Genomic DNA, 25851 nt, shown 5'->3' with positions numbered 1-25851 from the left:
CTTGTTCCTCTCTTGTCAAGATATTCTATAAACTGTCAGGTGACTACTTATTCCACCCAGCTGAAGGTCTGTCTTGAAGGATATTTGATTATGTTAATCTGATCAAGACCGAGATCTTGCATTACCACAAGGATGGTAATTTCTATTGCCAAGTTAAATGTTCAGAGGTGTATGAATTTAACAGGGTTCTCTCTCCTATTTCAGACCCATTGTAGATTAAGTTTCTTCCCTGGTAAGACATCGATCTTGTTGCAAGTTCAAGACTGCACCAATCTCATCTGACAGCACTATCTTTTATGCCATATTACAAGATTAATTTACTCTGCTTCATAAACAATAAACTTGGTTCTAAAACTTAGCTATTTCTCTAATTTAAAAATCTTTATGAGTAAAAGCTCTTAAAACTGTGTGGCCCAAAACGTGAAGAAGAAATGCCATGAGCTGACTTCACACCTCAAACAGTTATTCTCCTTAGATTTTGAGCAACCATATCCTATATAGTTTAAATAATTTAGTACTTTTGTTTTTTTTTAATAGAAAAGGAAAAGGAAAAGCTTGTCCAGGTATTATCAAAAGCTCTCCACCAAGGTACCAAGCATACAAAATTTAAAAGATTAATCGACCTCCAGGAAAGAGATGGATGACCATCGATTACCATGCACACGTGTCCAAGATAATAGATGAGTGCTGCTGGACCATTGATCTTTGTGAATGAGTCTGCCTTTGGTCAACTTATCACTCGTCTTTGGGAGTCCTTCCATTAGCAGCCAACATTAAGCAAAGAAAAACAAACAAAAACTAGCACATTCCTCTGTGTTCTTAGCCACTGCTTTGAGCACAGTCTCATCAATACAACCATAGCTCATAATAGTGCTGTTCTGCAAAAAGAGAAGAGATGGTTTCATTTTTTCACATTTCTTTAAAAAGATCCACAAGATTTTTTGTGTTTTTTCTGCCCGGACCTACTTCCAATCTCTTGCTCAGGTCATTTTTTCTGTTAATGTTTACATTTACATTTTGAGAACAGGTTGAAAATGTGACAAACCATTCTTTAAAGAAAGAAATGTTTGTCAAAGGTTTCCCCTGGCTCTCATTCTGATGTTGTACTTTTATACTTACACAGTGTCAGATGAGTTTTAAACAAATGCTTCTGCTATTCACCAACAGAAGCAAGATCCAGAGCAGCCTATTGAAAATAGGTATTAATGTTCTGCTGACCTTTGCTGTGCTGTAGAAGATCTGGGCCAAATAGCCAATGTTTCCTTTATGACATCTGTTGGAGGATGTCAAGCAATCTAAATTCTACCACAGCAGGAGACAAAGGAGATGGAATAGATAAATTTTTTAATATTATCCCTATTCCCTATTCTTTTTCTGAGATTCCACTCTGAAGATCAGCTGTAATTGCTACATGCAGCACCAAATTCAAAATCTGATCTGTGTATGTAGACACAACATATTTTGAAATTAAACAGCTATATGAGGAAATTAAACGTGCCTATTTTGCCACCAGCTGTGCACAGGCTTCTTGGAACACAGCTATTGATCATGTTTAGGCTTGTCATTATTCACAGCAAGATCCTCAGCTTCGATTTTCAGAGTTCATTGACACTGTATACAAACTCACAAGTAACAGATGATTTTTAAGCTTGATGTGAACTTCCAAGAATGACTGTGTCTGTATGCTGTTATTAATGTCAAGAGAACTCAGCCTGGGCACACACTGGCCTTGTGCCCAGCGAAGATTATAGAAACTGCTGGCCAGGTTTCTAAGGATATATATTCCTGACAACCCAGGAAACATTTCAGCATGTGTACTGCCTGAGATTTTAATGCTGATAATTAAGAGAGAAAAGTTTAACAGGCAGGAAAAATTCTCATCAAACATGATCATTTCATCCACGATTCCTTCTTTGCCCCCAAAGAAGGTCTGGTCTGAGAGCAAAGGAAGAAATCACTCTAGGAAAGGGGTTGAAACCAAGAAAAGTGAAGAGTGGATTAATTTCATAATGTGCTCTGAACAAGTATCTAAAAGCACTTGCCTTAGCAGCAGATAAAGCAGACTATATGCAAACTTTACTCTTAATGTTACATAAATCCCGATCTGAGGTCTAAAAACTACACTTTATTAACAACTGTGCTTCACAGCTCCTAAAAAGCAAAATCAAATATGCTTATGCATGGGAAAGAAAGCTAAAGGTGTCAATGTTACACAGGGCCATTGCAGGTGAGGATTGAAGAAATTAATTATTTTACCACACTCAAGGTAGAAGTACAAAAAAAAATTATTTGGCATATCACAGGAAGTTTGTGAATTGTTAAAATCCATTCAGTGCCTAAACTGATTACAGAACAGTGTTGACCAAAATCAGTTTCCACCACATGGATAATTCAAATATTTCAGTGTTTGTTTGCATCCAGAATTAAAATGAAAAATCCATGCTTTCAAATTATTCATGGAAGGGTTCAGTTTCATAGAAATGCCTCAGATATGTCAAAATGAAATTTGACATTGCCAAGAGAGTCAAAATATTTTGTCATTTGCAAACTTCTCTCATTTCACTTAACAGCACGGGAAGTTTTGGGAGGGATGAAGGTATGTTCAGCACATCCATTTTCCCCAGCAGTGCTGCAGAACTCTGCAAATCATAGCCTACATTGCCAGGTCCACACACTCCTTGGTGGATGGGATCCTATCCTGAAAACAGGTGTGAGGATGCTCTGTGCCCAACTGACTTAAAAAGGTGCCCCTTGAGTTCAATCACGTCCGCTAACTTCCTCTATCATTTTCTAAATCATTTAGGGAAAATTTCCGCTTTATGAATACTGTGTCTGTTATATAAAGCAATAAAAGACTAAAATTCACAAAGAGTTTTAAAAAACTTAGCTTAAGTTCTAGTGTTGTTGTAAGAACAGCAAGACTCAAATTATAGGGTGCTTAAGCACCTTTTCTAATACAATTGTAGAACAAATTGCTTCAAGATCAACTCAAACCCTGTGATTGATCTCTTGTACTGAAACCAAACTAAAATATTCCATTTCTTTTCTTTCTTCTGTGTAGCTGCTCTCACTTCAGTCTGCTACCAGATGCCTATTTTCTGTCAGACTGTCATATTCTTTTAGGAAGCATTTTGCTAGCTTTAAAAATGTTTCCACTTAATCATTTCACTTGACCAAGGTGACTTTTTAACATTAGTTCATTCTGACTAAACTTGTGAAGTTCTAATCAATGCAAGTTCTGAGCCTGTTTTTCATTCAAATCCCTTCTGTTTTCACTGATCCACTTGCTGAGAGAGCAATTTAACATCCTTTGGTTATCCTTCATATATCATATATAACAGCTGTTGTACAAATTTTTGTCTGTGCCTTCCACACCACCATCTTTGTAGTTAGCAAGAGAGGACTACTGTATTAAATAAAAGCCTTTTTATGCTTTTGGGGTTTTTTGGTCGGATTTTGTTTGAATTTTATTTTATTTGTTTTAGGTTGGTATTGTTGCTATTGTTAGGTTTTTTAGCAACATCTACGAATATGTGCCATCCATGTGTATTATCACAGGATAAATCAGTTGGAAGGAGGACACCCAGCCATACACTTCTGCTCTAAGACTGCACAATATCTCTGTGGTCCTGCTTGGCTACCCCCATGGGGAGTCTGAGCCTCTCTTATTTCAGATTGTTCCCATTGTCCCTTGTGCTCCTGAGCTACCACAGGCATTTGTGAATTTTAGGGAAGCTCTCTTGTTCTTTTTTCTGTGCTCTTGTTCTTTAGCTTCTGTGCCAGGTTGGTGGTGACTCCACACCTGTACTGCACAAGCTCTGTGTAAAGCATGCTCAGGATACCTTTGTTTGCTCAGGTATCTCCAGCTGCCACTGTTAGTGTTAGCAAGGGCATCTCATTTTGGGTGCTGGAGGTATATTATTTAGCCCAGAACTCCATCCCAGAAGGAAGTGACAAAGTCCTGATATATTCCTCTGCAGGTACACCAAGGCCTGAAGCCTTGTGTTAATTTTAAAAATGTTGATCTTTAGTTATAGTTTATTGGTGTAATTCATGTAAAATACTAATTTTTAAGAAAATAACCCACTGAAGTGAAAGCTCCACTGTTTCTGAAGAAACTGCAAGGAAAGTTATGAAAGTTTCCCATTATAAAAAATAGGAAAGATTTCTAGTAGTAAAGAAGTAATATATGTAGTACCTCCTTGGATCATCTTGCATAATTATATACGGGATGATATATAATCCTGTCCTCCCATAGTCATTTCACTTCCCTCGTTCTTCTCTCAATCAGGCTGGCGTAATTCCAGGAGGTTCAGTCATCCCAAACTCTTCTGCAGCCAGTGACACTGTTTCTCTTCAAGCCGCAATGGAGATATCTGCTCTTCTGCCTGTCAGGAATGGTCCCACAAACACTGAAAGCACACCTAGTAAACATTCAGAATAGTAAAGTATGAAATTATATGCAATACCATTGTTTTCTATTCACAATCATTTTCATAGTCTCTCATTGACATCCTCTAAACACACTCTAAATCCAGTACAACTTTCCATGCTTTTATCACACCCAGTAAAAATACTGACTCTTGTTCTTAGTCTTGGCTGTAAGTCAAGACTGAATACTCTGAGTGCCTCCTCTCAACCTGTCAGTCTAAGAATCTATGATACATGTGAAAAAATATCCAGTTGAAATACGTATATGTTTACCTGTTAAAAATTCAGAAGTAATCCTTAATCTTGTTTGAAGATGAATTCTGCTGCAACTGAGCTTCCACAGCACAGTCCCCATGTTTCTCCAAACTCCTCTTAGGAATGACATGATCTGTGGTTACTTTGAAACCCATTTATAACCTGGACAGATATTCATCAAATTCAAGGCAAATTATGCATAATTTCTTTGACCCAATCACATGTTGCACTGCAATTAAACCAGACAGCCATACAGTTATATGCCCCCTTGAGTTAAAACATGTGAATGGTTCTTAAAGTCTCCTCATTAATCAGAAAAGCAGGTTAAGCACCTTGCACATCTCACAGTATTTGATACCATGGAATATACACCTAGTCTTGAACTGGCAGCATTAGGCACTTAGGTTTGAAGTTACAGGTGTTAAATGTACACTCACGCCTCTGCTTTGCCTTTAGCTTTACTTGAGTCACGGGACCATTTCTGTGCCCCCTTTCCTGTTAGGAAGTAGATTTTTATTGTCTGAACTTGTTCCACATTTTCAAGCTGTTCAATGGAATAATCATTATTTTCTGCACCTGTTTCCTCAGCTATGTTGTCCCCCGTGTGTCATCATTAAAGCTTTGTGCAAAGAGAATTTTCTGAATTCATCCTAAATTTGTGAATAGCTTTGGTCATATACAGTTCTACTCTTCAGACAATTGGTTTTTTATGTGGAATATTACCATTCTTCTAATTAAAAGAACAAGACTACCTCCAGTTTTATAAGACCTAACTTCTGTGATGCTTTGTGCCAAAATATTTCTAGAAGGTAAGTTTAAGGTGTAATTGTCCCAGATGTCAGCATGAAAGCAGTTCTTGGAGCCTTAAGAAGTGCTTTGACAACTCCACATGAAAGATGTAGGTAAGACCTAAGGGAATTCTCTGTATTTCTGGCCATGTGTTCAATTTGCTGCAGGATTAAGCTTCTGCATCCACTAAGTTTCTGCAGCAAGTGCAAGCATTTCCTTTTATTCTTCTCTGTAAACTCATAAGAATGAAAACTGTGGGCACTCCCTTTCTTATGGCTAATTGTTATCCTCATTCTTCTGAATTTTTAAAGGAAAACACTCATTGTTTTGCAGCTCTATCTCCTTTAAAAATATATTTGTGGCACATGCTATGGATAGGAGTAATTATGGTTGAAAATAGGGTACATTGACTTTGGACCTTTTTTTAACACATGTGGCCCTATTTGGAAAAATTCCCATTAACATTATGTCTGTGAAGAAAAAAAAGAGAGGAGGGATGGGGCATTTTAATCCTTTTTGTCTAATACAGGAATATTTTACAGAATATTTTCCTTTCAACCAAATGGGAAAAAAAAGACCAGAAAATGAAAAAGTTTCTTTCAGGTTCCCTCAGGGTTTCTTAACCTGGTTAATTGCCCTACCATGAGCGTTTTAGTTTACAAGACTATGGTCCATCCAGAGAGACACATCTTTATTAAAGACCCTGTCAACGAGCAAGAGCATGAAGCATTGAAACAACTGTTCCTTGGCTCTTGGCCACATCTTGGAGTATGTTTATCATCCAGCCCTGTATAAGATCTCTGGGTACTGCTGAAGTCAAAACAGTTTTAAATGAAAATGAACACATTCAGAATGTAGCTATATGCTGTCCTGGACATTTGATGGAGTTGAAATGGTAAATTATGATTCCTTTGAGATAACCAACATGTTGAGAAGTAGGATTCCAATAGTGCTGTGTACTTGCTGTGTAGAAAAAAGTAATTATTATTCTGACATCATTGTGACTATAATCAGAAGGAAAGCTTTCATTTTTCTTGGCCAAGACAGTCAGAGGTGGCTTGATGACCTGTTTGATGTGTACTGATAATTATTTATTTCACCAGAAATGAATCTGCTAGGGCGTTTCATGTAGCCATTACATTTTTTAAAACAAGACGCTGTCTGAAATGTATTTTTATGTATGTCCCTCTCAGTCAGATCTACTGAAAGCAAATACAACAATTATAAGATAAGCACAATTTTAAATCCGTCTCTACACATCCAAAGAAATAACAACCTAATTCTTGTTCTATCTTCTTTAATATGATCCAGAAGAAGTCCATCTTTGAATGCATTGGCCATGAAGAGTCAACACATACCTGATTGGTATGTGTTGACTAAAACATGACTGAACCTTGAGGCAAGGGGTACATCTGTTGAATATGAAAAAGAAGTTTATTTACCAGCCATGCACATTGTTGCAACCTGTTTTACATGTTGGAGTTGCACAGTCTTCTGCCACAACTGAGGTGGTTTTCCATCCTAAAAATAAAGAAACAAATCTCATCTATTCCACATAACAGAGGTGGGAGCTGTTAGCCTTTTCAACATCTACTGGGTATGGTCTGCAGAGGGCCCGAGCAGAACAGAGGCCAAGGCTGCACATGGCCAAGGCTGCACATGGAGATACAGGGCTACCCTTCACTGGGGAAATTACAGCCCAGCTTGTTTTTTATTAGGGCAAAAGAAAAGCCATACTGCTTGCCTGCCCTGCTTCTTGTTTTCTAAAAAGTAGTGGGTGTTTCTCTGCCAACAGTAGCTGCACTGCTGGGTCCCTGGACATTGTTCAAGCAAAGGAGAGACAGGAGCACAATTCCTCAGCTCCAAGGAGAGCAATTTACTAAAGATGTTGCCCAAAGCCTCCAGAACTGGGTTACTTCCTTCCTGCTTCAGGTGGTGCCACCCTTGATTAGTCCTCTCTTTACTAATCATTAGTAATGTCTTTTTATCAAACAAACTTTTTGTTAAACTTTCATAAATTTCTCTTTATTTAGCCTAAAAACAAAAAACAAAAAAAGACAACCTACTGTACTCCTGCAAGAGAAACTGCTGAAGCAAAGGACCTGCTATCCACCAGAAGTAACAAACCGTGTGGAACATCTTACCAACACCTGACTGCAAGGCAGGTTCATATGGAAAGGCCATGTGAGCATAAGCATCCCTTTGTACCCTGACAGGGAAGGACTCCCAGAAGCCCACAGCAGTTGCCTCCCCTCCCTACACACACAGGACTTCAGTGAATCCCTGCTGCTTCCTAGGGCTGGCCATTAGCACAGCGATAGCTAACAAAGCCTTGCTGCTTGTCCTGGGGTGACTTTACAATGCTTATATCCCCCTAAACCAGGACACTGCTCCATTCCTCCTGGATTCTGCTCCTGCCTGGGGAGAAGGGTGGCGTATTGTATTTGGGCCTATTCCCTCCTTCCCAGACGAAGGAAGGAATGATGAATCTGACTCCATGTTCTCAGAAGGCTAATTTATTATTTTATGATACTATGTTATACTAAAAATTACCATGCTAAAACTATACTAAAGAATACAGAGAGGATACTTACAGAAAGCTAAAAAGATAATAATGAATGCTCGTGACTCCCACCAGAGTCTCAACACAGCTTGACCCTGATTGGCCAAAGAGTGAAAACAACCCACAGCAGAAACCAATGAAACAACCACCTGTTGGTAAACATTCTCCAAACACATTCCAAAGGAGCAAAACACAGGAGAAGCAAATGAGATAAGCATTGTTTTCCCATTTCCCTGAGGCTTCTTATCTTCCCAGGAGAAAAATCCTGGGCAAAGGGATTTTTCCAGAAAATGTGAATGCGGCCATGGCCCACAGCGAGCCTTTCCCAGCATCACAGAATGTCCATTTGGGGTTGGAAGAGCAGTGTATTCAGGCCACATCGTGGCTGAGGGGAACCTGGGCTGCTCCAAATGTGTTCTGAGGCACCCCAAACACAAGTCTGCCTGAGGAGATCCTGTGCACAGAGTCTGAGTTAAACTCATGCCTGTGTGATTAGGATGGAGAAAGTGAAAAGGAGAGTTGTGAAAGGAAATGCATTTAAACATATTAATAGAAATCCCTTGTCTAAAACTTTCCCCTGTCCTTGCCCTGGTCTTAGTAGCAATGAATCTGTTTCATTCACATACCTTAAACTGCTGCAAGATTTTATAACACCTTATAAATATGTGTTCTCAAATCTCATAGGGCTGCATAAAAAATGCTTATTTCATACTATATTTTCAGACATATATTTGGTAAACTGTTAAATAATTAGTAAATTGGTAAACTGTTAAATAATTAGTTTCCTCATCACATCCAGAACTGTATTTGTTTATATCACCACATTTCAATATAAAACAAATTATTATTCTTATTCCCCAAATCTGTTGCAACAGAGTCACTTCTTCAGGTTTTGTCTTTTTTCTTCTCTTCTTTTTTTCCCTCCCAGCTCATTCTCCTACCATAAACAAGATGTAGGTAAGAAGGATGAGAATTGCAGAATGAAGTCTGCAAGCCCTGAATTCTGTAGGGGACTCTCCTGAGAGTACTGGTAGATGAGATTAATTCCACAACCACAGACTTTAGAAGGACCCCAGATTAGAGTTGTTCTCCATAGAAAGGTGAAAAAACCCCTGACCAGCCCTGAGCTGAAAAACCCTCTCAATGAATATCCATTTCCACAAGATATAAGCCAAGGACTGGCCAACCTTCCTCTTGGAGCATGAGCTTATGCCCTGGATCAGCAGCCAGCCTGGGAGAGCATTATTGACTCCCTTCCGCTCCCTCCAAATGCTCTTGATATCAGACCTGGGGCCAGATGCCCTGCATTTTGTTTTTTTAAGGAAAGAAGAGCCAGATGGATCCTGTGTGGCTAAGATTCTCATAAATTCTGAGACCTCTTGGTCCAAAGAATTAAATGTGAATTTTCTTCCTGTGGGTGAACTCTGGAAACAGTAGTAATACCCAGGACAAAAAAAACCAATTGTAGCACTTTTAATTATGTTTTTCTCTCTTCCTAATCATCAGGCAAAACAGAGCTCTTCATATGCATGATTAATGTGATAATTTAACAAGAGATCTATAACAAAGGCACAGCAAGTAAAGTGGAGGCTTAGTTTGTTGGTAAGCAAACATCCATCAGCCTACCAACAAACAGCACACCCCGATCTACAGGGAGATGGCCTGATATGGACACTGCTCTGACCTGATCTTTTAAAATATTTATATAGATACTGTACTCCCTTATGGACCTCTACAATAGTGAGTTGGAGGCACTTAGTCCTTCTGCTGCTCTTTCACTGTGGTAAATATTTAATCACAGAGGGAAGTGTGCCTTTGCAAGAGGAAGCATCAGTCACGGACTCTTAAAAACAGCACAAAGGGCACTATTACCTAGAAATATTTTATTTTGTAGGTGAGGAGTCAAGAAAGGTCCATCTAATTACTTCTGCAGTGAAATAGCCGTCTCTCTCTGTGAATTTGACATTTATCCCCTCTTCTCTGAAAAAAAAACCAAAAAAACAACAACTTGAATACAGAATTATGGTCTTTTCTGTCTAGTTTATGACTAGATTTTTGTAGCAGAATGCATGGTGTTTGATTAAGAGGCCTGCAGTATTTAATTTGGTTTCTAAAACTGAGGTGTAGACAATATAGGTTCTGAGACTACCAAAAAAATCTCATGCCACGTCATGCTTATACTGCCATCTAAAGTAACCTCTGTCAGCACAGAGTTTTTAGTAATTCTTTAGCAAGTGTACACGTGTGTTTGACATAGTTCAAAATCTGGTTTAACTGACTCAAGTGATAAAGAATTAATGGCAAAAGGACATCTGTTTTTATGAGTTTGACAGATTTGCTGTAATCCTGAAAGATTGTTAGATTAGTTAGGATCCATGCAAAAATCAATTGTTATCAGAAAGGGGGATGGATAAATGCAACTTCCTATATACAGCAAATAAAGTGAGGATCTGAGCAGGTATGACGAGTCATAACTCACAGAACAAATGAAAAGTAAAAATGTAAATGAAAAGGATAAGAAAAATGGAGCAGAAGGAGATTATTTTGGACTCTGAAAAACTTAGGAGGTCATAATATATATTCTTTCTGCCTTGAGTCTGTTCTGCTAGAGGTCTGGATTGTTACACAAATGTAGTTCTTAATGTCTGGCAGACAAATATTACCTATAATCTAAAAAATAAAATTAAAAATTCTTTTGCTTGAGTCTTAGTACTTTGTTTTGGGGCTTTTTTCCTAACTGGGATGCATACCTGGAATACAAAGTTAGGTAAGACAATAAACGGGTACTAATATTAAATCATTGCTTCTTTTGATACTGAATTATATTGCAACTCATTAGTCAGAAACTATCTCAAAGTAAATTCTGTAGTTTAAATTTTCAGACAGTGTCTTCCATTGGAGTTGATGACATAAGTTTTTCTTAATTATAGTGGAGTAAATCAAAAGTAATAATGCAGCAATCTGTGGAACTGCTCTGGGTATACAACAATGTAATTGGAAACACAATCTGAATCCCTAATTCAATGTTGGTTTTTTTTTTTACTGCTTCTTGTGTGTGTATGTGTTGCATTACATTAATTTTATATTAGGATTATTCTAGAAATACAAACTAACCGATAACTATTACTTTTTTTTTTGCCTGACAGACATCTGTATTTGTTGCAATTTAGATCATTTAGGTAAAAAAAAAAAAATTCTGGGAAAGTTACACTAGGGATAAAGTAATTTCAGGATGATATTACAATAAAAGTGATGTAAGGTTTCTGATCTACCTCAGGGCATCTTTTGTAAGACACATTTTTGATTGTGAAATAAATCTGGATCCTAAGGCCAATACTGAGGAGTAGGCAGCACATAAGGATTCTAAAAAGGCATTGACAAAGAAAACAGCAGACATAAAAAAGTCAATATGGTAGGGTTTTGTCAATAAAACAGGTTTCTAGAAAATGTCCAGGAACTGAAGTTCAGGTAAATCCATGCTAACAAGTTAATATTTCTCAAGTAGTAAAACTACCAATACCACACACAAGGTTTCCTTTTATTAAAATTGGTGTTTTGCAGTTGGTTTGTAATGAAAACCTAATCAAAAAAAGCAGGTCCATAGAGAGGAAGTTGATGAATAAGAGATAGACCACACACAGGCACATACAATTTCCATTTTCTGGTAGTGGTGAGATGCAGTTTGTGGTCTTCACTGACAAAAGACTGAAGTTCCACTTAATTTGTTACATGCTTAAAGCATTGGACCAAATGAATTGGGAAGATTTTTATCAGACATCTGGCAAGGAGTCTGCATTGCAATTTGGGCATGTATATTATTTTGATGTTCCAGATTTGTCACTTCCACTACTGACTATCAAAGTGTATGAAATCTGACAGATGCAGGTCAACAGCTGGGTGTCCACACACACAGCTTTCTTCCTTAGCTCAAAGATGGAATTCCATTTCTGTTCTCTGTGGCTGTCATCCAGGAAATGAGAAACTACAAACAAAAAATTTGCCATGAGATTTTTTTTTTACAAAATTGTATGTTTCCCTGGGAAAAAATCATGTCAGTGGAAATTTCTGACTCCACACAGCTCAAGATATTCCTATGAATGCATTTGTCATGATTGCCTGAGAAGCCTTCTCCACCGGTATTTTTCTATGTGTTATCTCCAGCTGCCAATCCCAAGCTTGGTGAGCTGAGACTCTTAGAATTTGTTGCAAGGCACAGACAGCCTGATCAGGCTGATGATGAGGTCTAGGGGCCATATTAATAAATTTTATTCTTATAATGTACTGTATGCCAAGACAGCATCCAAAAAGCAAGGCATTTTGAATGTTTTTTTTTTACCAATGTAATAAACAAATACATATAAATCAAGGATTTTAAGTGATTCCAAACCCCATAGAAAAAAATCTGCATTGGAACACCTGAAAAAAACTGTTTCCAATATACCAGAACAAGTCCTATGAACCATAAGCCTACACCTTAGGTTTGAGATCTCATCAGAGTAGGCAATTAAGGAATCCTGAGATTCTCCAGGGCTGATGCTGTGAGTTCAGAGCCCATGTGGGAGCATGGGACAGACACATAATCCTGACAAATCTGACTGCACCAGAAAGAATGTTAGGATTCAATTACCACTTTTCTTGCAAAAAGTTTGTATAGTTATGACAAAGGGGGAACAGTCCCATGAACCTAGATGTGGACTTCAGACACGTCACAGACTGCATGTAATTACAGATACCCCTCCAGCCAGCCATGGTAAGGTTGGTTTTCTCACATAGGCTTACCTTTAAAAATAACTACATTCTCAGCACTAGATTGTTACATGTAATCTAAAATGTCACCCTGATATGCCTAGGATGAAAAAGACAGGCACAATAAAATCATCTCTCTCAGACAGGAACAGAGCAGAGGTTCCTGGATATGTGTCTTCATACACAGACAGCAAAGTGCTGACTGATTTTTAGGAGGAAGATGTCACTTTGGAATTTTCTACACAATGGTCTTTCAGTGGTACACCTGCCCAAAGAAGCCAAACAGAAACACCCAGCCTGAGTAGGGTCAAGAGCACTGAGCAGACTCTGAGTTCACACTATCCCTGGGTGGTGGCTGGAGCCACTAAAGGCACATCCCATTAAAGCCACACACATTGCATCCCAGATGTGTCAAGCTCATCTGCAGCATCCAGCAGTTCTCATACATATCACTCCCAAAGGAGTCATTTCGTATCTGAAAATCCCCTTGGACCTATCATCCTTAACAATAAAAATCACATTAAAAAGTGAGATTAAAAGCCATAATCAATCTATAATTATAATGTAAAAAGCCAAGAAGTTGTTAGAATGGAACAAGCCCTTTTTTTCTTTTTCTTTTTTTTTTTACATGACAGCATAATAGCAATGGACCAGCACTGTTAGTTTGAAGGGCTGTCCCAGCTCAGAATAAGAAAGTAAATTTTTGTGCACATTTTAATATTAATGGAATAATTAAGCAGTTCTCTCTCAAAAGAGAGAATATTTTCTCTCATAATCTCTGTGTGTACTTTAGCCAAACTGTGGCATCTCACATTTGCAAATCATTGGCCAAGACATAAAACCAAATTGTTGCATTTCTGGTACCTGTGATTAAATATGCTTATTCAGTGTAGTTTCAGATATTTCAGAAATGCATATGAGGAATGAGATCCTGAAAAGGAGGCATCTTGCTTGCAGGTGTGTGAAAGTTTTGAAGGCCTCGGCTGAAATCTGAGGAAGGAACTTCTTTTTTCATTATTTCTCTGAGGAACAAAGGAGCACTGACTCATTCATTTTGGTTCAATCATTAAGAAATGACTAGATAATAATAAGGTTTCATCTCTTTGACAAAGATCCATTTTCAGACAGGCTATTAATTGAAAATGTGCTAAGTATTGCTTTCTGTTATCAATGCATTGTTTTAATGTAGTATTACATTAGAATGACTACAAAATGATAATCCATAAGATACTGCAATTCAGTAATATATAGATATATAATGTATATATATGTATATAAATAGTTATATAAAATAGAAAAAAAAATCAAATTACTCATTTTTCAGCAAATTACAGTGAAAGGTAACATAGAGACATTCCTAGGAATTAAAATTAAGGTGGCTTCTGGTGAGACATGAATCTTTAGAACTTTGCTTTTGTGGGTTGTTGTCAAACAAACAATGTTTTACAGCAGTGAAAGCAACCTGTGTACTGCTCCTTAAGAATTGTTTTGAACTCCCCAGAGCCACATCCTACCTATCTTTAGCTGAAATTTTCAGCTACAAGAAAGGGTAGAAAGGGAAAGGAGAAAGAATATGGCAGCTGTTCATAAGTAGTCTGTACAGCCATGAAATTAGGAGTCAGATTAGAAGACAGAAGGAGAGGAAATTAGAGAGAACTGTGAAAGTAAGAGAAAAAGCAGAAAGAAATGCCGTCTGAAGACTGTTTGAGAGGGAGACTGCAAAAAAATAAAAGGTTTCACAATGAAGATAATAGATCTTAGTTGTGGTTAAATAAATCAACAAAAAGAATCAGGGACTGGTATCTGCCTATCAGAGGTTGATGTGGCAAGCCAGCTAAAGCCTCAGCACAAGGGTGGCTGCTCGTGGTGTGTGTGTAATGCACATAGTCTCTGCAAAGTCACCACCAGGCGCCACGTCCCAGCCAGCATCCTGCTAAATTCTTGCAGTGGCAGCTGCCCTTAGCAGCTCTCCTCCATTGAAGAAGGGTCACTAAATCCTAGAGGAATTATTTTAACTTTAGTCAGTATTGGAAGCTAGGAAGAAAATTGGCAAACTCAATTTTTTTCCCAGATCTCCGAGTCAATATTTTTCCCTACTTGGCCACTTATCATCAAGTAGATACATTTAAAAAAATCGAGACATTAGTGTGGTATTGTTGAGCCCTTTCCAAAGTCAATGAAGTTTATTGGACAAAGAAGATCTTAGGGAACACAGACAAAGACAGAAACACAGGTTATAGTTAGGCAAAAGGCTTTCTTTGGTCATTTTTATTTCTTGACTATAATTGATTCAATACCTTATTTGACAGAATGCTGCCAAGATTTGCGGACTCAAAATTGGACTTGCCTATTTTTGGTTAATTTTAGGGAAAAATAGTTAAATATTCTCTGTTCCTTATTGCTACTTGCTTCTGCTGCTACCAGAAAGCTCACAGCCAAGTAAATCAAAGTATCCAGATGAATGAGAAAAACAATTCACTCAAGAAATGGATTTCAGCTTCAGTTTTCCCAAGAAGCTTTTATAAACACTAAGGCACAGAATGTTTATGAAAAACGTCTCGTCAGTGTCCTTTTAAATGTGCCATGCATATGGAGCATATACAAAAATGTTAGAAAGGAGATGAAGTTCCTGTAGATATTCCCTGTCATTTGGGCATTTGAAAGTCACACAAGCCCCAACTTCAGAGCATATTCAGCAATACCTATAAGCCCAGCAGTGATCCATTAAAAGAAAGGTTTCTGTCTGCCATGTATGGGAGAGAAGCACATTGAGTGGAATATGTTTGGTTTGGGAAATCTGGTTCTGCCTGTAAAGCAGAGCTCTCCTTACACATTAATAGAAAGACGAACCTAATGTTCATTGCCTCATGTGGTTTTGTGTGTCCCAGGCATACTACTACTACAGTCTACAACTACAAGGCTCCATCTGGCTCCTCAATTAGAGCCCAATGTGACAACTGATTGTTATGCAAAAGCAATTGATTAGATTTTTATGTCCCTCAACAAGCTGACTCAATTACAATGAGTATAATTTTTCTTTTATTTTCTATTTTTTATTTTCTTTTTGCTTCATAGCTTATAGTTTATATTATTGTTTTCCAGGTCTGGGATTGAATACTGCGGACTATCAAATGCTCTTGCCAGGAGGAAGCTATACGACTCTGGGAGCTTGATGTGCTGTGAAGGACTTCTGGGAGGCTCGGCAGAAACTTTGACAAACACAGTTGATCATGCAGCATTCAGACAGAATTTCTGAGTAGTCTTGCTAACCGCCTCTCCAAAACAATTGGGAGATGAATATTAAAAAGGAATTTGAGTTACTGACCGCTCATCTGTTCAGATCTTCAAAGCTGCTGTGCTCTTCCCTTTTTAAAGCTCTGCTTTTGAGAGAGGGTGAGCCAAAGCAAGCCTTATCAGTACTGGTCATGCCCATTTTGCACAGACCAGAAACAAGATCCAGAGGAAAGAGGCAGGCAGGAGCTATGAATTTAGCAGACATGTTATACTCTTCTTCTGAAAGAATTGTTTTCCAGCTAAGTTCTTCACATCTCTACTGATGGTCTGAGAAGAGAATTTCGGCCTCAGAGCTGGATATTTTTTCCCAGCATTATACTGATGAGCTGAAGGGCAAATAAAGCTCCTTCTCTCCCACATATCCTGTATCTGGGGATGACATCCTTGCATTTACAGATATTTGAGACTGATGTACTTATTTTCCAAAGTCCAGGATGTGTGTATATACAAAAGAGGGCACTTTACCTGCTTAGGCCATTAAAGCACATCCTAAATATGGAATGAGGGGTCAAAAAGAAACAAAAAAAGAATGAATGTACTTGTGACCTGCTAGAGACATTGCATTTTTCCTAAAAGTGAAAATTTGGCTCAGGTCCAAAATTCATCTTATGTGGAGTAATTCAAAGGTGTTTCAATTCAAACCCACTAAAAAAGCAGCAAAGTATAATATAGTTCTGTTCTCCTTTATGTCCTAATCCAATCCTTACAAATGTAGGTATTCCATATTTTAAAAGAGTTTATGAAAATACTTTCATGAGGCAGAAATATGGTGGCACCATTTCTCCCCACATTAGAAAGCAAATACGTTCCTTTCTTGTAGCTGAATGATGCTATTTGAGGAATTCCTAGGAAAAACAGTTTTGGTAACAGTCTTATTGCATGACTTACACACAATCCGACAGCACAAGGAATACCTCCCAACACACTGGGCCAGTGACATAACCCTCTGCTGCTTCCTCACTTGCTGCTCTGTGTAAGTCAAAGGCTCAGGTGGGAAGATAGTTGGTCCTCCCTTCTCTGAAATTCATTTTTGTTCCTCTAGATGCTGCTTTTGAACTCCTCGTCTTATGACAATTTCCTAATTGTTGTTGTTATTAAAAAAAAAACCAAAATAGCCAGGTTGCTCCAAAAGCATCTGGGAAGGGAAGAAATTTATATATTTTCATATTCAAAGATAACGTATTTTTCTCAGTTAGCTGTTAATATGAAAATTGAGCAACACAATATTAATTTCTCAAACAAAAAACAATTTTAAATAGATTTTTTCAGTGGGTTGTAAGTTTTTTTTTTTTCCTTCAAGGGAAAATAAAAGCAGAGGACCTGAAGTCAAAGGTAATATTGCAGGAAACTCAAAACTTACCTCTTCACCTGTGAGTGAAAACTGTGTAACCAAGACATCTAGAGGGAATCACAGCATGTGGAAGTTTTATACAGACAAATGGACTCTAACCTGAGTTAAAAGCCAGAAAATTCTTAAAAAGTCATCTCTCTGAAGAACTTAGCCCTTTGAAATTCTTTGAAAGCACATAATTCTTACCACAGATTGGAATAAGTACTGTTTCATGCCTGCCTTAGGCAGTAGCACAAAGATGCTAAATACCAGTACATTCTGATTCTAATAAAGCATAGTTTCTTCTTGCTCTTACAGGTGAGGCTGATATATCAAGCCCCAAAGTCTGTCCTACCCAGGCAGTGTTATTAGACTTGCTCCACTGGGAGGGAGTCCCAAAGGTTTCATCGTAACATGAAATTATTCAAGCTGCACCTCTTTTTTTGGGGGTAAGTAACCTTTAATTCTCAGTCACACCATCAGGCCTTATTAGCAACATCAGTCTTGCTGGCCCACAGCCCCTCAGCACCTCCCAGCTGAAGGAGCTATGGGCTGGCTTCCCAACTTCTGGGGTCCCCAGAGCTATAAAGCAGATCTAAACAAACCATTCAGAAAAAAACCAAACTAAAACAAACAAACAAACAGACAAAAAAGCAGCTAGGAATTTAATTTCAGTATTTTGAACTTGTACTGTGAAGAGCTCAGACTTGGGAACACCAGCCCAGGTGGAATTTCAATGAAAAATGCTCATGAGCAGGAAATATGTGACTTACCAGCAATGAAATGGGCTCAGGCCTTGCTTACTTAGGAAAGCTGAAACAGGATTATTGCCATTTCGAAGAGCAAATACTCACTATAGTATAAAACACATTAATGTTCCCAACAGCAATGCTCTTCAGCTTCAAAGGCACTGTCAAAGCACCAATTTTACTGAAGGTTTTAGAGGTAACAGTACCAGCATCACAACCTTACAGAAACAGTAACACCCTTCAAAGCTGAGTGTTTTGCTGCGGAACACAGTTGAAATTTAATTTCTCTACCATTTGAAAAATTGAAATACTTAAGTAATAACATTCAGCAACATCATCTGCCATCTGATAGTGCACAGAAACTGGGCAATTATGTTTCGCCTCGGGTGGCTAATAGGCCCATTTCAAATTTCAGGCATTATCAGATAATAACACTGCCTGCATCTGAGTATGTTATTATAATTATTAACCGTAAAGAAAGGAGGGGGGGAGCTACACACAGGGAGCGAGAAGGATTGTTTTTAATTATTTAATTTCGAAGTTACATAAAATAAGTTCATTGTTCCCCATGAGCTAACAGACAAGAGACTGAGTGCTGGCACCGCTGCAGATTTAACTCAGTTCAAACAGACTTGTTTTTAGATTCATAAAACCTTATCACTACTATTTGGAATAAGTAGGTTTCAGAGAAGTGAGACTTGTCTAGAAACATTACATGGCAGAGAAAATGGCAATGACAACAGAAATTCTGAGTAATCTTCCAGTAAAATCCAGTTTATTGCTGATATCATGCTAAAAACCTGCAATCACTGTTTTAGATCCATTACTTTATTTTAATTATTTTGCTTTCAAACTCTTCTTAGGAAGTGGATATTCATGAACAGAATGATGGAAACAGAACCTTGATGAAATATTGTTCATATATTTATGCATGCCGGAATTCAGGACAGAAAATATGTCCATGTTTGGAAAGTGGAGAAATGGCCTTTGGGAATTGGGACCCCTAGTCAAAGTTTTTGTGACCTAGGTAAAAATATATGAAGGGAGCAGATAGCTCTTTTGACAATTTTCATCCTCCATATCTGTACCCATAGCAAAAGTTACATACCATCAAGGTGAAATACAGCTTTAGGCTTTTTAGATTTATAGCTGCTTTAGTTTGTGGGAGGAATATCAAATATAAACCTTCCTACAAAAAGGAATAGTAAGTTCATTAGACACAGAAAAATTAAGAAATGGAATTATGTGATTTAGAAATTGTTATTCTTCACATTTCTCAATTTGGTTTGATTCTTTGATATTGGTATTCTTCAAAGTTTAAGGCTCCAAGATAACATGCAAAGTGCTTTTAATAATTGCTTTATTTTAGAAGTAGTTTTCTTGCATTCTGTAGGAAATACTTCAGAAATAGTGAGGTGAATTTACACTCTTTGGCCAAAATACAGGACAGCATAAAAAAAGCCAACTAATGATTTTAATCCTTTTCATTATTTCATGTGGGACTGCTCTTTCCAGCTCTCAAAGTTCATTCAGTACACAGCAGGACTATAATGCATAAGAGATGAGTGCTGTGGAAAAGACACATTTTACAGAGTTGCATTGAAAAACAGAGAATAAGAGGTAAAGGCAGTTAAAAACAAGTATTCATCTAATCACCTGGAAGCAAAAAGTTCTCCATTTGAACAGCCACTGGAGTCACTTCAAGCCACCAGCAGCATGCGTGCTCGAATCCCACCAGCTCTCTAGCCACATAACAAAGCCAACTTCACATCTCTCTGTCTGTGGGTGTGCTACAAATAACTCCAGTTTCTGAAAAATTATAAACTTAAGAATTCCGTTTTCATGGGCGTCCTTTTCTCTGTGCATATTGAAGTTTTCTCATGAACTCTGTTTTAAAACTAGAAAAGCAAGAAAACCTGCTTCTCTCTGCAGTGTTAGTAGGCTGTGGTGGAAGATGCAGTTGAGTAGATTCCCAGCACTGGACAGCCAGGCACTTCTCCTCCAGATCCCTCCAAAACAGAGCTGCTCCACTTCCCTAAAGGGAAACTTTAGCTAAAACAAAGCACTTCACGTTTTTCCATTAACTAATCTCAAATACACATGTGGAGTGAATTTGAAGGGATAAGGCAAAGGCAACTGCAAGAAGGTCTCTGCCTCAGCAGCAGTAGATTTGATGAAGAACAGGTCTCCCTTCTGAGCCTTTGTGTGCTTTTACTAAACAGCCTCACCAGCGCTCGTGTAGCCAGCGCCAGCATTTGCAGCTACTCTGGCCCAGCACTTCAGGAAACCAGTGGTCGTCTCCAGTGCTTTGCTCTTTAGCTGCCTGCAGACTTTCATGACAGGGCCCGCACAACCTGTGCAGCCAGATCATGCATAACACAAAGGAGCTCAGGAAAGGGGAGGATTGATTCTCCCGCGTGGAAATAAGGAACTAAGCAGAAATGTATACCTTGGTTAAGCTTATAAAAACTGAGGCCACAAGTAACAGACAGAGCTAAACAGAAAGCCACATTGCATTGACATCTCCAATATAAGGATGCTGAGATGTAAGCACTGGGAGGCAAGGGAAGCCTGGCTTCCCTGGGCCTGTGTGGGAATGAGTCATACACAGCAGTCGTGACCCCAGCATGGCACCTGAGAATTGAAATGTGAGTGATATGTTTTATGGCTGAGGGCTGACTTAATGACTTCTTTAACTAGTAAGGGAATTATTTGGAAAATTAGTTTTTCAGGGCCTCACTGTGGAGTTTTTCTGTATGATGTATGTAGTTATTTAATGTTTTAGCCTTTCAGTGCCACACAAAAGGCAAGAGGACAGGACAAGGAAATTTTCCATTACTGTGGAGCATTGCAGCCCAGCAATTTTTTTTTTCTGAAGTCCATTATTGATAGGTTATTTTACAAATTCTGAATGGCAGACTGTTTACTAGTTTGCAAACATGGAATATCTCAAGTATTAAGATAGTCAAATCTTATTGCTTTCAAATAGAAGTTGATCACATCATGCATTTAAAAGAAACAAATAAACACATCCAAAAGCAGAAATAAAACTGCTTAATCTAGTGAAACAAATATCTTAGCTGTGGACATCTTCCCCTCTCTCTCCCCTCCTCCCCCATGTTTTGAAATGGCAGTGGCCCAATGTAGAGTAATCCAGTTTGTGCAGTGACCAAACACTCTCACGCCTGGAGGATCAACTGGAGATGTTGCACAGCGAGAATCAATTCATGAAGCTGACATATGAGCATCCTCTGAAGGCTGCAGTACCTGGGATGCCTGAAATGCCATTATTTTCCCTGTAAGTGGCGAATCTCAAGAGGTGGAATCACTTTTTCCCTGGCCTGTTTTCAATGGCAACATGTCAGGTTTTAATTGCCTAAAAGGGTCTTAAATTTAAAATGCTTTTTCCCAGGTTCTTGGATAATTTAAATCCTTGACTAGTTCATTAAAAGGCCATTTGCAATGAGGCAGGCTGGCGCATCTCTCACTTAGCACTCTCAGCTGAGCTAGGAATAGAAGCAAATAAACAGCAACTGCACTGCCTGACACTGAGGATGAGTGCTTGAGGTCACCCACAGCAGTGGCAGAGGGGTAGAACAGATATATTGTGGTTAAAGGGCTCCAATCTTCCTTGAACAAATATATAAGGCTTTAGTGAAGTCAGCAGCAAAATTCCTCAAGATTTCAGTGGGACCAGATTTTTCTCTCAATTAGTTTCAGGCTTCCTACAGGATATAGCCTTTGAAGGTGCAATGTGAATAGACAGCTGATCCATCACAGTACAGTGTAGCTCATTGGAAAACATAAACCAAATAGAGCAACAACATGCAGTAGATGCAGGCTTTGGCTCAACACCTTCCTCAGCATTTTTCGCTTTCATTCTGTGTTCTGGTAGTGTCTGTGTATTACTTCAAAATGATACAGTATTAGATGAGACCCAGTAGTGGAAGCCTGATTAGAAGGAGCATTCAGGACATCAATAAAAGTCAGTTTCCTGATGAATGGAAATAGCTGTATAATAAAAATGGAAAAGATGTATTCTTAAGGCATTTGGAGCTGACGTTAAGGGAGAGGTGGGAATAGCCCCTTGTAAAGGTTCTGCTTTCTATGCAAGATTAGTATAAGGGCCTATTATTTCTAAATTTGGAAAATACTAATATTTTCCAAAGTTTGGGAAAATGTAGTGAGGAATGTATCATTAAAAAATCTCAGATGATGTTTAATGTATAGGTGTTTCTTATACACACAGCTGTCACTATTCATATATACATGAGCAACAATTTTATATATATATAATATATGTGCACACAGAAATAATGAGACTCATAATGCAGCCACCCATATTGTTCTTACATGAACGCATATATACTGTGCATGCTCACCTCTCGGATTTTACAGACCCTGACCACAGATATTTCACCGGCCAGGACTGCTTGCAAAACTCCAGTTCTTAACGTCAACCACTTTATTAATAATTTTACTCAGCACTTACATGACCTCTTTTGGGTAAATAATACCTTCTGCACGCTGAGAGATTTTCCCTTACAGAAAAACCATGCATTTGTGGTATCACAATTTCTCACCACAAGCTTGGCACTGCACAGAGTTGAAAAGTTTTGCTCTGCAGCGCTGCCTAGTCTGCTATACAAACACTAAATGCTGTTGATACCTCTAATGAGTTTTTCAGGTATTTGAATTTTGGCTCATAAATATCTGGAAAATGAAATCTGGGAGCAAGTTGCAGCATACTAAAAGAGTTCAGTGGCAAAGCACACTTGCTCATTTCCAAATGCCTAGATATTTTTATTTTCTTAATGTAGTTCTTTCCATCACAATTTAAATTAAGCAGTTTGTGTAACTTCTTTTCACACATTTCCCAAGGAGACAAAATAATATCTTTAAACTCTATTATTTTTTAAATCGATCTGCTTCCTTCCCTCCCCCTTTGAAAATTTTTTCTTCCTTGGAAAGCATGTTCAACAAAAGCAATCTTTTCCCTTTTTATATTTTTTTTTTCTTGTGACAGGTTAAATTTTCCCAGTTTTCCTTTCTTGCTTCTCACTGTCACTTCAATGTAAAACAAAACAGTTAGAAAATGATCCATCTCTGTAAAGGTTGCATGCTATTAAACTTAATACCTCTTTGAACTGCTGCTTCTTTTTCTTGAAGGCCTATATTTGTCTTTAATTAAAAAGAAAGGATGTGGATGATACACAGCTAGCTCCCTCTGATCTTTACTATTTGATCCCATCCACTCGAATATAAATGTTCTTTCTTGTTCATTCAGACACTAAATCAATGCAACAAATCCAAAGGTCTACTACAGTGTTCGTTTGTTTGTGGGATTCTTGTTTTCTTTTCTCTAATGAATGTGTTGGAAGAGAGATATTACAATAGTTGAACCTCAAGAATTCAATATTTAAAACACAGAGCATAGCAGGGCCAGATCTTTAGGCAATCCAGCATGTTTTGCAGCATAATGTCAACATCTACCTTAGGAAAGCATCAGACTCAAAGAGTTAAATACCAAGAGTGGGATTACTTGAAGCTGACCCTACCTCCCCCCCAGGGAAGGCGATGCTAATACACCCAGAGGATTAGCAGCCTTAATACACCCTAAGAGTATCTGTGTCTGACTAGTCCTCTTTCACGCTGTGGTTCAGTCCATACTCCCATCAATCAGTTCATTCTTTTTACAGACGTGAGCTGCACCACTACTTACTCCCTCCTTTCTCGCCCAGATAATTATAATCCTCCCAGAGACAATGTCTTTTCTGCTTTGGTTTTAAAAGTTTCCAGTTAGATTTGTAATACAAGATGAAATTACATTTCCATATCTCCTTCTGCTGGGTCTCCCAGCTTTTCTGCTCTGCAGCTTTACATGCTCAACTCACAGCATTTCTTTTTAAGCTGGGTCTTGCTAATCTCTTCCATTCAGCCCTGTCATGTTCAGCACCTCAGGGTGGATCACACTGGAATAGGGAAGACAAGGGATCTGGTATGTCAGGGACAGAAGATATTTTGCTTGTTTACCCACTTTCCCTTTTGAAAAATATTTTCTTCAGATTGCTTAATGTCGTCTTCATATTGTAAGTGTCTTTCATGTCAGGGCATTTATGAAATCCCTGCTGGAGAATTCTATCTTAAAAATTAGGCAGCTGGGGACTGGAATAGTTAGAAAATAATATCACTACACTGCAATAATGTGTTAATAGTGCTGTTATAGTGTTGTAATTCCTACTGTTCTCATATCCCTGTCCTGCTTTATGCTGATTTTTTCTTGTACTAAAGGAATTGCTATAGCAACATACCTTCAAACACTTATGATTAATACTTTATATGCCCATGACTGACTAGATATTTGTTCTAGACATAGCATATTGAAAAACAAGATGGAATACCTGCCATGAATCCGTAGAACAGAAACTGATTTATACCAGGAGAAAAATAAATCATAAATTGAATAAGAACAAGAGAAAATACAATTTCATAGATTCAGAATACAGGCAAGTTGATAAAATATACTGCAATGCTTTGATCTCTCTGGTATATCTAAATAACACAAAATATCACAAGCTATTGTAGTGTAATATAAAAAAATGTTATTTTCTCCACATAGGAAAACAACTTCATCACTTTTCTTCACCTGCAGACAGATTTCTCAGTCCAGCAGCCAGATTCTTCCTTAGAGCCCAGAGAAGATAAAGATGTTTCAGTCTGGGAAACCAAAAACTGGTCACATTTTGTAAATTCAACTCACATGTACCTACAGTGGCCTATAGTGAAGACAATGTTCATGCTTCCTGCTAACTACAGCTCCACCTGGCATCATTCAGGATCTTGCATAACTGACTAAAGCTTTCATTCCTGGTCAGAACAAGCAATTAGCAACATATGCTTTCTTAAAATCTCATTATACAAAATTTGCCATTAACCACATGGGATGATAGTTACTAGAGCCCAATGAAACTAATTTTCAGAAGTCACCCGGATTGCATGATGCATCTAATCGCTGAATTTCTTCCTCTTACAAAGCAAAAAGCAGAGGATGTCACCAGTGTAGTTACAAATTTCTTCTTTTAAAATACTGAATAAAGAATAAAGCTGAGTAATGCAGTGAAGGGGGTAGTTGTCAAGTATAAAACTGCCTTGCTATGAACTGAAGTAGCAATGCCTGACAGATTCAGGAAGAGGTCCACACACTAACACTGATTTTAAGACTTTGGAACAGGGCTTTGTGTGTGTGCCCTTGCCAAGAGTAAGTTCCACGGTATGGATGGACAGTGCAAGTCACAGTGAAAAGCGAGGCTGTGCACCACTCTTGTCTGTGGAGCTCTCGCATCCATTTACTAGCCCAGGTCCTCCAGTCTATTTCTGCCAAACTCCTTCCAAATGAGCTTTATGTATATGCAGAACGTGGTTTGCATGGTGCAGGAGTCAGAGAGTTTGTCATGCAAAATGTGCAAGTTACATAAGGGAGACAAAGTATGATCAGAGCTCCAAAGGGAATCAGCACAGAGCATGAAAATGCCAAATGTCTCAGGAAAAATTATACTGTGAATAATAGGTTCAGGAAAAATCACCAGTGTGGGAGAGGCTTTTTAACATTTCCAGAGCTGGGATTAAATTTCTGATTCCAATTTCTAGATGTTGCATGTGGTGCTCACATACTCTATTGACTGATGGGGATGTGT

At 38.2% G+C, this 25851-nt stretch overlaps 1 protein-coding gene across 2 annotated transcripts in view; it reads right to left on the bottom strand.

The window, feature by feature from the left end:
• The window catches only part of LOC113460896 (uncharacterized), a 237018-nt gene that overhangs the window by 33652 nt on the left and 177515 nt on the right, over window positions 1–25851 (bottom strand). Inside the window, exon 1 of one of the 2 annotated variants that reach the window (XM_074542756.1) lies at window positions 4199–5735. The exons of the other annotated variant lie outside the window; for it this stretch is intronic. Within the exon in view, the coding sequence (XP_074398857.1) occupies window positions 4199–4218 (20 nt within the window). The 5' untranslated portion in view covers window positions 4219–5735. Of the gene's footprint in view, window positions 1–4198; window positions 5736–25851 lie in introns of those variants that run through there. 2 annotated transcript variants of the gene reach the window in all.

This window comes from Zonotrichia albicollis, chromosome 1 (genome assembly GCF_047830755.1).
Source record: "Zonotrichia albicollis isolate bZonAlb1 chromosome 1, bZonAlb1.hap1, whole genome shotgun sequence".
NCBI classification, from domain to species: Eukaryota; Metazoa; Chordata; class Aves; order Passeriformes; family Passerellidae; genus Zonotrichia; species Zonotrichia albicollis.
Note: the sequence above shows the minus strand (reverse complement) of the source record. Positions and strands in the feature narration are given on the sequence as shown.